General features: G+C 43.1%; 2 protein-coding genes across 2 annotated transcripts; one reads left to right on the top strand and one right to left on the bottom strand.

Moving 5' to 3' along the window:
- Positions 1 to 640: 640 nt before the first annotated feature.
- BDB00DRAFT_788146 (uncharacterized protein) lies at positions 641 to 1,973 on the bottom strand (the record flags this gene model as incomplete). Its single annotated transcript, XM_053120762.1, has 6 exons — positions 641 to 659; positions 831 to 893; positions 995 to 1,125; positions 1,444 to 1,567; positions 1,660 to 1,821; positions 1,903 to 1,973. 6 exons carry the CDS (start codon positions 1,971 to 1,973, stop codon positions 641 to 643), a joined length of 570 nt encoding a protein of 189 aa, XP_052979350.1.
- Positions 1,974 to 11,312: 9,339 nt separating this feature from the next.
- BDB00DRAFT_824356 (uncharacterized protein) lies at positions 11,313 to 11,917 on the top strand (the record flags this gene model as incomplete). Its single annotated transcript, XM_053123607.1, has 1 exon — positions 11,313 to 11,917. Exon 1 carries the CDS (start codon positions 11,344 to 11,346, stop codon positions 11,914 to 11,916), a length of 573 nt encoding a protein of 190 aa, XP_052979349.1. The 5' UTR covers positions 11,313 to 11,343.
- Between the last annotated feature and the right edge of the window lie 630 nt (positions 11,918 to 12,547).

Below are 12,547 nucleotides of genomic sequence, written 5' to 3'. Positions count from 1 at the left end.
GGGGTTTTTTGTTCACCAGTCATGGCGACCGGGCTTTAGCGAGTATGCGATTGGCGAAGCGCTTATATGGCCGTTTAATAAAGATTTATAAAGTTTGAACCAGAGCAACTGACCTGCTTTGGGCTTGGGTAACATGAATGAGGTTGGTCAAAATAATTTTTCCACAAATGTAGACAGTGTATTAGTGATGATTTCAAATGTTTCAAAACAGTCATAGAAAATAGATTTAATACTTACTCCAGAGTCCGTGGCTTCCGCGCTGAGTAAAAGCACTGTCCTCTTGGCCCCAAGATACAATCGTGGTGGAATTTTCGACTAATTCCTATCATTTTCTAATGCTAAAATATTGTTTTCCGGTTCCTCCTGTTCTTCTTGATCTTCTTGAAGTTGCGCTTGTTGAGGGAGCTGTCCACCTGGTGGTAGGAATACCTCTGGTCGAAAGTCTGGATGTCCATCATTATTCATATAGGCTATGCCTATGCTTCTTATGTTCAATGCCGCATTTTTATCCCGGTCTACAATCTAGATGAGAAAACAAAACTCTTTTAGCATATGATAGGCAGAATCCTTCTTGGGTTTAAAGGGTGAAAACATACCACAGCCTCTGGATAAAGCTCTGGATGGTTATTGCAAGCTTAGTTCAATCCACATCACCCAATCTATTATGGTATTCCATGCCAATTTAGTACAGCAGAATACAACTACTGATTATATACCTTATTAGTAGAAATTTACCTTTACCTGGCGGTGGTGGGCGTGCCTGTATACAGTCACTTGCCGGATTCAACAAATTGCCATCCTGGTCTCGACAGTACTTTATTTTCCTTTACCTCTTTGAAATGAAGCCGCCTTGAGATCCTTCAACCCAGTACGTTGCACGTTCTCTTGTTTTTCTGCATGGATACATAGGTAAAAATGATCCCGTCAGTCGTTGTAAGTGGGCTTCTCAAAGCGGGAATTATGTATAGCAATCAGATATTATATTATTACGTACCTGTGTCCGCAAACCTCCTCGTCATATGGAATACTTGTTAGTCGTTGCTGACACCCTGCGTGAACTTGAGAAGTGTTGTACTCGTCCGTCAGTATTAGCAGCATGTATGAAGCCAATTTTTTAATTAGTCCCTAAAATATACGTTACTCATAAGTGTATAGCAACCTCTTTGCGCATTCTCTCTTGTAAATATACTAACCAAATGGGGGATCGGGGCCCATCCCGGGAAATGCGGCATTCTGCTGGAGCCATAGAACACAATTGTTGGTTGTTGATTTGGGTGCCAACGCTCGCGTTCTCGCCTCAGGCGGGCAGCTCTTTTGCGGGATCGGTGCGACGATTTGTGTATCCATTTGATAGGCTCTCCCTATGTTTCAGTTTTTCAAAAATGATCATCAGCGTATTATCAGATATCACGCGAGAAAAATTGGAAAAAGGGAATCGCTTACAGCTGGGTGAGGAGGAGTGACACCTAGCAGCTCATCTTTGACAAGATCTTGTTTTCTCTGCCGGCTTGAGAATAACAAGCTCCTGATTTCTCTGTGTTTGAACCCAGACGAGAAACGACGCATTCTATATTCTTGCCGTTATTATATGCCCTTGTCACCAACTCGCCTAGCATTGATTAGCCCTTCTTCTCCTTTCTTCTCCTTCCTGCTACTTACCGAAGTCGAATTCGATTCAGATTAGCGATATAGAAAAGAAAATCTTCTGAACGTGAGACATAGGGCGAGTTCTCTGCGATGGAGTCATAATCCTCTTGGATTTCGGCTTTCTGCCGATTTTTGTTTTCTAATTTATATTCCCAAAAGACACCCGTCTCCGCACTTTGCATTGATTTTTTTTAGTCAAGAGCTCAATGTAGTGTGAGGCTTATCTATTATATACTCTTTTTCAAGACAACTTACTGGTACTTTCGCGTGGTAACTTCAATTGGGTTGTGTACAGGTTCTTCAGCAGTCGATACTCCTGTGATCATCGACGACACACCTATATCATCAATTACAAACGTAAATATCAGTGGGAAAGAAATGATGCAACAAGCCCGCAAACTATTGTACTCTTCGTAGTACGCCATACCAGGATCGACTCCAACAATTCGACTTTCTTCGGCACGCTGCTGAGTTAGGCCATCCGGATTCAACTCGAGTCTGTATACACCATGGTTCCAATTTGTTAAGTCTTGACCTTCGGGAAGGCGTCTGATTTCATCGTGTGTACTAGGAAATAATTCTTCATGGCGTGTACATAGTATTGTTTTGTCGTCAGCGTGACATTCAGCTTTAGCTCACAAACTCCAAATTATTAAAGCAGGATTTATGCTTGCCTGGACTATTCCCGATAAACTTTTCGAACTGGACGTGTACCATACATCCATCCGTAGTCGCTGTATGCTTGAAGCTTAGCGCGTTGTATGCAAAGGGGTTTTGATCTATAAAAAAATCGTATAAAAAGGATCAGGATGCGCATATACATAGAATGTATAATATTATTCGCTAGCCACCACTAAAAGCACTCACAATCTTGACCGTATCGGCGGCGGTTTGGTTTTATGTGATCAATATCGAAAACCGTTTCCCATAGCTCCTGGCACCAGAGCGGATTGCTTTCGAGTTGTCTGCATCTTGAAATCGACAACGGTGACCCGCCCTATACACACACAGAAATATAAGAGTAAGATTACAAACACTAATGTATGGGAGAAGCAAAGATTAAAAAGCTGACCAATACCTCTGCGAGCAATATGAGCGGTGCCGGATTATTTCGATTCTCCATTCGTGCTCTTCTCACCAACAAATACAAAGTACGAGTATCCAACCGAAAGAACCCCGTTTGATGGGAACCTAATGGCAATAGTGGCCAAGGGCGTGCTCGTGGATAAGTTCGTTCGGAATATTGAAGCAGGTCGTACGACAAATGCAGAAGGGAGATGCATAAATCTTCTCCCATGTTGCGAGACCGCACACGAGTTATGTCTGTGTCATGGAGCAGCTCTTGAAAGCGACCATGAATGAAGCTATCAACCAGTTCACAACAAAGAATCAGCATATATTGTAACCTACCTTGTTGTCCCCAATACATTCGTATCAATAAACGGGCTCTTCCCCTTAGTATTGGCTTTGTAATCTACTTGTATCACTATCTGTCAGTTTACTCTCTATCATTTTCATCACAGACTTGGTGTAACTATGAGTGCAAATTTATCTCACACCCGCAACAATACGCTTACTGCGCAACACCACTCTTACTGCGAGTGCAAAACCAACTCACACCAGGTGCAAAACCATTTCGCACTACTGCGGTATCCATTGGATCAGGCACCAATTAGATTAGATATAGATAGTGTATTAGAATTAGTATAAATAGACCAATATTTTGTATTGAATAATAAACAGTTCAGTTCTTTAGCTTCTCTTTCTCTTAACTTAGCTTTTCCCTTTCCTATCAAAAGGATTGTCTTTTGTGGCTCCAGACGTAATAATTCCTGGTTGTTGAACTCCCACACTTCTATTTCATCTCTTTTGCTTAATACTTAGCATTTCATCCACATTTATCAGCTTTTCTTATACTATCCATCCTATTAAACGGGATTCGTAACTCTTACACAAACTAAGACGTTACATTTGGTGCTCACTAGAGGGATCGTTTTATCAAGGAATAATTCAAGAATCCCACTCCAACCCTTTATTATAACAACTTTACAACTCTGAAAACACTTCCCAACACATGATGACCATTCACGATTCTGCACACGGCCCTACCAGCGACTATGACAACGGACCTTCATCCTTCTCACCTCTGTTGGCCCATGGCACCGACTCACTTACCTATAAACCCAGACTCATAGACTTCTGCGGCTATGAAGGCGAAGATTTCCGTCATTTTAGGGATACCCTTGAGTCCTACTTCGCTATCGCTAATATCAAGAATTCAGCGAGACAGGCCAGCATTCTGAATGCTCAAGTCAAGAAATACGCACGTATATTCCTACAGAAAGAAGGACGCAAGAACCCGGAAATTGCAGTTAAATACGACGAGCTTATAAGAAGACTAGAAGAAGAGTACGTTACCGCAGACGTTATCGAATATTATAAAGACGCTTTCGAACAAATCACGCAAGGCGAAGATGAACCCCCTCGTATGTTCCTCGGAAGAGTTCAGCAAGCAGCTGACCTAGCCGAACTCACAGGCAAAGAGGCCGAAGCCTTAATTGAAGCCAAATTCAAATCTGGATTGCTGCCACGCGTAAAGAAACACTGCTACATGATGGGTGCGAAATCATTTAACGACTATAAGCAATTTGCTTATGGCTTCTGGAGAGGCCAACACGGAACGACCCTCTATCCCCAAGATAACCCATTCGTACCTCAAAAGGCTGAGGATAGAATCCATCCTCCTGGATTGACAAAGCACCTCATTCTAAAGAAATAATTAGAAAAGCACGTACCAGAGCTTTTCATCCCCCGGATCTAAACCCCAGCGACGGAAACGAATCACCCTCCATCGATGCATTGACTAAGCAGATGCAGAATCTCGAGTTGTTCCAACATGAAACAGTAGGACAGCAAGGTCGACAACGCGATGAACGTCCGCAAAGCCTAGAAAACATGCTTAGGCGATTGATTCAAGAAGAAACGCGTAAAGCTGCTGAATCCATGTATCGCCAAGATAACCGTAATAGATATAATGGAAACCAATATAGAAACAATAACTACCGATCATATAATGATAACAACCGTAACAACGAATACCGTTATAACCGTAACGAGGAACCGATTAACCGCAACAACGGAAATAGGCGATATCGCAACGAGGAATCGACCGATCGCGATGAAGGATATCAGCGTAACGAAAATAACAGTCGAGCCGACAACAGGAACCAGGCCTACAGAAACAACGAACCCCAGACAAACAGAAGAACGCCTCCCTCGCGACCTAATTCACCGGCGGCAACTTTAGCATTGTTGGAAGAAGAGAACGATGATACACGATATGAAGACGGAAACGGCTATGGCGACACGCGCAGTGATTTGTACGAATACGAGAACGATCACGACGCGGAAGATGCAGACAACGAATGGTTCGATGATAATGAAGAATTGAACGAACTTGACGAGTTATATGCTGCACAACCAGTCGTTAAGGGAAAGCGACCTCCGCGACAATTGCGACCTCGGAATGAAACAGTAAGGTACAAAACATAACGTACAAAAAAGTAGAATTCAAGAGCCCCGTTCAACGAGTCCAACCTAAGTCGGCAAATCGCAACAAGCCACCTCTTCGACAACTGTTCCCATGACGACTCAACCTCGCGAGGAACCAATCCCATTGAGAGTTCCCACACCAATACCTACCGTGGATTCTCGTGCTGGTCCCAATCAACCAAGTCAGTTTGCCTCAGCATCAAACGTAGTAAACCTGCCGGCAACCGGTATTCAATCGGCATTCGGAAAGACATCTTTCACCAATCAACAGACGCCGAGTTGGCAACCACCTAATCTTGTCAGACCACCTACGGTGAGGAATCATTGGACAGAAATGAGATCAACTTTGAACGATATGGACATCGATTCCCCAGAAGAAAGAACGGAGGATAAAATAATACAAAAAAATCAGCCCAACTCCCAAAAGCAACACAACACCCAAAATAAAGGGAAGGCGGTAGAAAAACCATCAAGATCAAAACCAACCACTCAAACAAATACATCACCCAAGAATTACCAGAAACAACCAACCGGGCGCAAAAAACGGTCCAACCAAAATTTGGCCTTAATTAAACGTAGTCCTTATGATGTTTCCTCGGACATACTGAACAGAACAGCAGACATCAGTTTCGCTCAACTACTAGGATTAGTACCATCGCTGAGACGACAATTTACGAGTGCGTGCAAGACGGCTCGCTCATTAGCAGTATTGGATGAGGATCCTAAACCTTTGCCTAGTACAACAGCTCTATATGCCGAGTTTTTCATAAACTCGACACCCATCCGGACTCTTATAGACAGCGGCGCTTCGAAAACCTGTATGTCACAAGGACTCGCCCAACAGCTCGGATTGAAGATAGAAGCCCCCTCGACAGCCGTATTTATGTTAGGAAATGGAGACCGACACGCTTCCCTTGGAGTTATTAAAAATGTGCCGTTGCAACCCAATGAAACCGAACCAGTCCCAGCGACCGTGGAAGTCTTGCCGAGATGTCCTGTCGACCTCATTATTGGCAATAATTGGTTGAAACACGCGAAAGCTAAAATAGACTATCAATCTAAACTCATGTGGGTCTACCACGGTAATATTCGATCCGTTCCCGTCGAATACGAACGACAGGCCTTGGACCTCCAGCATCCTTGGGCGCCGTTGACCCAAACAAATGACAATATACCTGTGACGGACATTTCAGATGAGGAATCAGATTCAGAAGGAGAGGAAGTCGACTACAGTGAATCAGAATCATCCTCACCTCTCGAAGAGATGTTGACAAACGATTATTGGCTGCAAGAAGACGAGTTGTTTCCTATTATCGAATCTAACCAACCACTTGAATGGGATGAGATTGATGGAGGCACGTGTCTAATCCTCAAAGAACCCATAGTATTACCTGCCTCATCATATCAGACTTACGATGTACCGGTGCCTGCTCTGTTACGCGGTTCCAATACCTGTACACTCGATCCAAACATAGCCATCCCTGAACACATTGGCATATACAGTAGCATTTTATATCCTTCAGAAAAATCATACCGAGTATCCTTAATCAACATGTCTGATACAAAAGAAACCACTTTACAACGCGAGGACATCCTTGGCGATCTAATCGCAGTAACCACGTTGGATCAAGGTTACGAGGTCGTCAAACTACAGCCTGGCAACTTGCCTGTATCTACCGCAGTTAACCAGCCACCGCTACAGGATTCGCAATTGCAACAAATTGACATTGGTGACATTGACAAATCATTGTCACAAGAATTTTTCTCTCTTATACAACAGTACCAGGACATCTTCGACTGGGATAAACAAACAATTGGATACACGGATAGAATCGAACACGACATTATTACGGACGGGGTCGCTCCTATTCGCCACCGCCCCTACCACATGAGTCCTACTGAATTAAAATATTTAAAAAGTGAACTCGATCGTTTTTGCAAAATGGGAATCATCAGACCATCCAATAGTCCCTGGGCTTCACCAATCATCATGGTGCGCAAGAAGAGCAAGCCAGGAGACACAGAACAACAATATCGACTTGTAGTTGACTATAGAAAACTAAATAAGCACACGCGTTTTGATGCTTATGGCGGACTAGGACGCATACAAGAAATTTTACACAGCCTGTCGATGCCGGACCCATCCAGTGGAGCCCGCACATCTCCTACAACTTTCAGCTCACTAGACATGGTCAGCGGATACCATCAAGTACCCCTTTGCAAGGATGCCATACCCAAAACAGCTTTTACAACACGCCTTGGCCTTTACGAGTATTTAACTATGCCGATGGGACTAGTCAACGCGAGTCAAACCTTTGCTCGCTTAGTAGATAATGTGTTCCGATCACTGATTCACAAATGTCTGGTAGTTTATCTGGATGATGTCAATGTATACTCCACAGACCCAAAACAACATTTACACGATCTAGCTAAAGTATTTGCGTGCGTACGATACGCGAATCTCAAACTCAACCCTCGCAAATGCGCCTACTTCAAAAGAGAATTAGCATTTCTTGGCCACGTCATATCGGCAAAAGGCATCCACACTGACCCAGAGAAGATCCAGAAGGTTGCAGAGTTCAAATTACCGCAAACAGTCACCCAGTTAAAATCCTATTTGGGATTATGCTCATACTACCGTATCTTCTGTAAAGGTTTCAGCAAAATCGCCAGACCAATGCACGAGATGACAAAGAAAGGAACTATCAAGTTGACCTGGAACCCTGAGGCTATGGCCGCATTCGAAACATTGAAGAAGGCGTTATGTTCCAGTCCAATCCTAGCATATCCAGATTTTACTAAGCCGTTCACGTTAATCACCGATGCATCCCGAGACGGATTCGGTGCAGTACTTACTCAGCACGATGACAACAATAAAGAACATGTCATACTCTACATCAGTCGAGGTCTAACACCAACAGAAAAGAACCACGGAGTCTCAAAGCTTGAGTGTGGAGCAGTCGTATGGAGCATACAAAAGCTAAGACCGTACCTTCTTGGCAACAAGTTCACAGTACTCACGGATCATTCAGCATTAAAAGGATTATTAAACACGCCGCAACCCGAAGGCATCCTAGCTCGATGGATCATGACATTGAGCGAGTATAGTTTTGAAACCAAGTATCGCCCTGGCCGACAAAACAGCAACGCAGATTTTCTTAGCAGATTAGGATATTAATACCATCATCGTTACGACCAGCCTCCAGGAAGTCGTTAAAAGCTTGAGATGTCAAACACCAGCGCAACCTGGCCCCCTCCTTTTTTTTTTTTTTTTCTCTTATTGTTTTTTTCTCTATCCGTTTCAAATCTTGCTATCCCATTACAACTTCAATTTTCCTTGCATTTGACCACTTACCCTCGCTTTGCCTCTAATTTCAACACCTTTTCTATTGTTATTATTCTTTATTTTTTTATCATTGTAGTACATATTTCCTTTATACATAGCTATCGGGTATTCAACTTCCCGTCCGTTTAACAATCCCCCGATCATACCTTACTACTGTGCACGTTTGCTACACAAGCACGGCTACACAAAAGACACACCTAAACCTAGTATCAAAAAAAAAAAAAAAAAAAAAAAAAAAAAAAAAATCAAGATCAAATAACACGTTTCGAAACAACAAAAACAATATATAATATATTCAAAAACACTCTATTTTCAACTGTTTCACCAAAAGATTATTCTACCACTTTAATTACCACACATCAGATATTCAGATTGTCACACGCATACCTCAACAGAACGGCTAGCAAGAACATTTACAAAACAAACACTTCAAAACAATGGACCCTATCAAATTATCACTGCTACAGTACTATCTAGATACTCTCGAGTATCCTCCGGGCATCACGAGACAACAACAGCGTTTCCTTGACAGTCAAAGCAAACACTACTTCACATATAACGATCGACTGTACCGACGCAACGGTGATTCACCACGATTAGTCCTCACCAAATCGGAGGCCGATAACTGTATTTGGCAATTCCACTTTCACCCTTTCGGAGGCCATTTCGCCACGGAAAACACATATTATAAAATTTCGCGCAAATATTTCTGGGAGACGATGAAAAAAGATATCAAGGACGCGATTTCTCGATGTGATCATTGTCAGCGACAAAAGAAGCAAACACGCAACGAGTTGCTTATCCCTATCCCGATAGAACCCGAACCATTTCGATGTTGGGGCCTAGACATTAAACACCTAAAGACTTCGCGACGCGGGTCTCAGTACATTATTGTGTGTATCGACTACTTTACTAAATGGGCAGTAGCTAAGGCCGTACGTCATGCCAACGCCACGGAAGTTGCAACCTTTCTATACGAGGATATCATTTGCAAATTTGGAACCCCTTCGTCCATGATCCATGATAACGGAAAACCTCTGGCAAACGGACTCATGGAAGAAGTACAAAAGATTTGGGGATTTACAGTCAAAAAGATTAGTCCTTTTGTCGCATCGGTCAATGGAGAGGTCGAACGTCTGAACAAAACAATTGGTTTAATCCTGCGAAAACTTCCACTGAAAGAACGTGATGACTGGTGTACCTATTTACCCGCAGCTTTATTCTCATACAACACGATCCGTCAGGCTTCCACACAAAAAAGTCCATTTGCCATGTTGTATGGAGTAGATCCCAATACACCTTTCGATAGACTAATGGACGAATCCACGCGCACCGATGCCGATCTTGACTGGACACCTGAACAGATTGCACAACGCATGAGGATACAACTTCACAAGTTACGTCAAATTAGACAACAAGCCGCGGCCACGATTAAGATATCTCAGGAAAATCAGAAGAAAACCATTGACAAGAAGGTGCTAGCTAAACGCAACCACCTATTGCAACCACCATTTAGTGTCGGCGACGTTGTCCTTGTATATAACAATGCAATAGAAACATCTTGGAGTGGAAAACTCGAACTCAAATGGCTGGGACCTTATATTGTCCATCAAGTTAACAACAAAAATGGTTATCAGCTCAAAACCTTACAAGGAGACATACTACGCGGAGTATTTCACGGCAACAGATTGTGTATATATAAGTTGCCAGATGTCCACTTTAGACCTACACTCACTGCCTCTCCACCGGCCAACCAGTCTCTGACCCTCATGGACCATAACACAGCACAACAAGTCAGCGACATGGCCAATATCATGCCTCTAGCGGTAAACACACCCGACAATTGCATGGAAGACTCTTCTGCTGCGACCACCTTCGACATCCAGCAGGTGCTGGCGTTTTTGGGAGCCCCCCTGGATGACATCTTGCCAGCCGATCTGGTACAGATGATTCGACAATTGGCAGAATGGGAAGAGGCCAGAATTCGACTACCCGCACATAGAATCAAGACGGCCGAAACACTGTATCAAGTAATCCAGAATAGTCCGCATTTACGCAATAAATGCGCTAATGCACAAAACCGCTATAAAACCTTACGTGACATTTACCAACTCAACGACTTACCAACGACGCAACTGGCACGAGGCAAGAGTTTTCGTAATCTGCTGAACAAGCATTTTCCAGAAGACGACACAAATCCCAACAAACGACGAAAACTCAACAACGAGCCATCGCCCCACCTCTTTATATCATAGTCGTCAACATCACTATACATATAATAGAAGATAATCAATAACACAAAACAAAACAAGGCAAAAAATAAAAATAAAAAATAAAAATAAAAATAAAATTAACATCATATACACTCTCAAACTCGTCATTTGATCAACAAGTTATCAAGCCATAACAACCTGTCAAAGTACCCCACAAAGCTTATTTGAAGCTGGTGGCACAAATACATCGAGCCGCTCCAACCCCGCAAGTGCACGAAGGTGTACAATCTTTTCACACCTCGCTATTATGAAGGTGCACAATCCTTTCACACCTCGATAACCCGACAAGTGTAAAAACATTTCACACACCACTACCATGAAGGTGCAAAATCACTTCACACATCACTACCATGAAGGTGCAAAATCACTTCACACTTCATTCGGGCCACTATTAATCTAAAGTATAAATACACCGGAATCTGTGAATGAAACCGAAGAAAATACAATACCTAGACCACATTAAACAGCCTTAACATGTCCCTCTTTTTGTCACCCTACGAACCTACAACTCCGGACTTTTCGGGCATGTTCCCGGATGCGATCTCGGTTAACAGCACCCCTGCCTGGGTCCACGACGAAGCTACACCGCACTCACTCGACACGACACCAGATACAACAAACAATACCCAACAACCGGCTCTGCAGCAATATCCCTCGCCCTGGGGAAGCAATGCCGACGCGCCTGGTCCTCGCCTGGTTCTAAACAATAATGGACGAGTCGAGTATCGTTCAGTCGACCCGGAATTTGTACCACCCGCATTGGATCCAGAAGCTCGGAACCGCCGAGCCGAGATGGGCCTTTACTACGACCTCACGCAAGATTGCGTGTCACTACACCTCTGGCAACAACAGCTAAAGGAGGATCTCGACGCCAACCGCCGCTTACTAGCAAATCGTATCGCACACCGTCTAGCCATAGTACTGTCAAGAATTCCGAGCGAACTAGAACGCCAAGGAGCTATCCGCGTGTATCTTAAACAACACATACACGACACCTACATCACCGGTGATTCCAAGCTCCACGCTCTTATACATAGTTACTACAATACCTTGTCATCTACAAATACGTTTGCTTTCGCCCGGGACGTGCGTCCTTAAGGGGCCCAGGATATGTAACCTACCTTGTTGTCCCCAATACATTCGTATCAATAAACGGGCTCTTCCCCTTAGTATTGGCTTTGTAATCTACTTGTATCACTATCTGTCAGTTTACTCTCTATCATTTTCATCACAGACTTGGTGTAACTATGAGTGCAAATTTATCAGCTTTTCTTATACTATCCATCCTATTAAACGGGATTCGTAACTCTTACACAAACTAAGACGTTACAATATATCGCAAACTGTTATCCTGTTTAATATAAGCTTACCGATACAATCTTCCCAATGATTGATCATGAACTACATTGTTGGGATAGTCGGCTTCATGGTTCAAAATGTTACTTGTTAATACTCGTGCTGTTCCGACATGATATTAGGACAACGAGTTTCGTAATGTATCATATTGACTAGTAAGCACAATAATATGCATATGTAGGATTCTTTCTACCTGCTCTTTCCAGTTGATTTCGGTTGTGTAGGAGTTGTTGTAAAGCACCCTTCCAAACTCGATTCATGTAATCCTTGATATTTAGGACATGCTCTCTCATATCTGGCATAAAATAAAAACGATGAGCTATCATATCTATTTTCCTTAGCTTCATAGTGCTTTTATATTCTGCACTTGAGC

Source organism: Zychaea mexicana (genome assembly GCF_025766255.1).
Source record: "Zychaea mexicana strain RSA 1403 chromosome Unknown BDB00scaffold_39, whole genome shotgun sequence".
Taxonomy (NCBI): Eukaryota; Fungi; Mucoromycota; class Mucoromycetes; order Mucorales; family Lichtheimiaceae; genus Zychaea; species Zychaea mexicana.
This window is presented reverse-complemented; position numbering and strand designations above follow the sequence as displayed.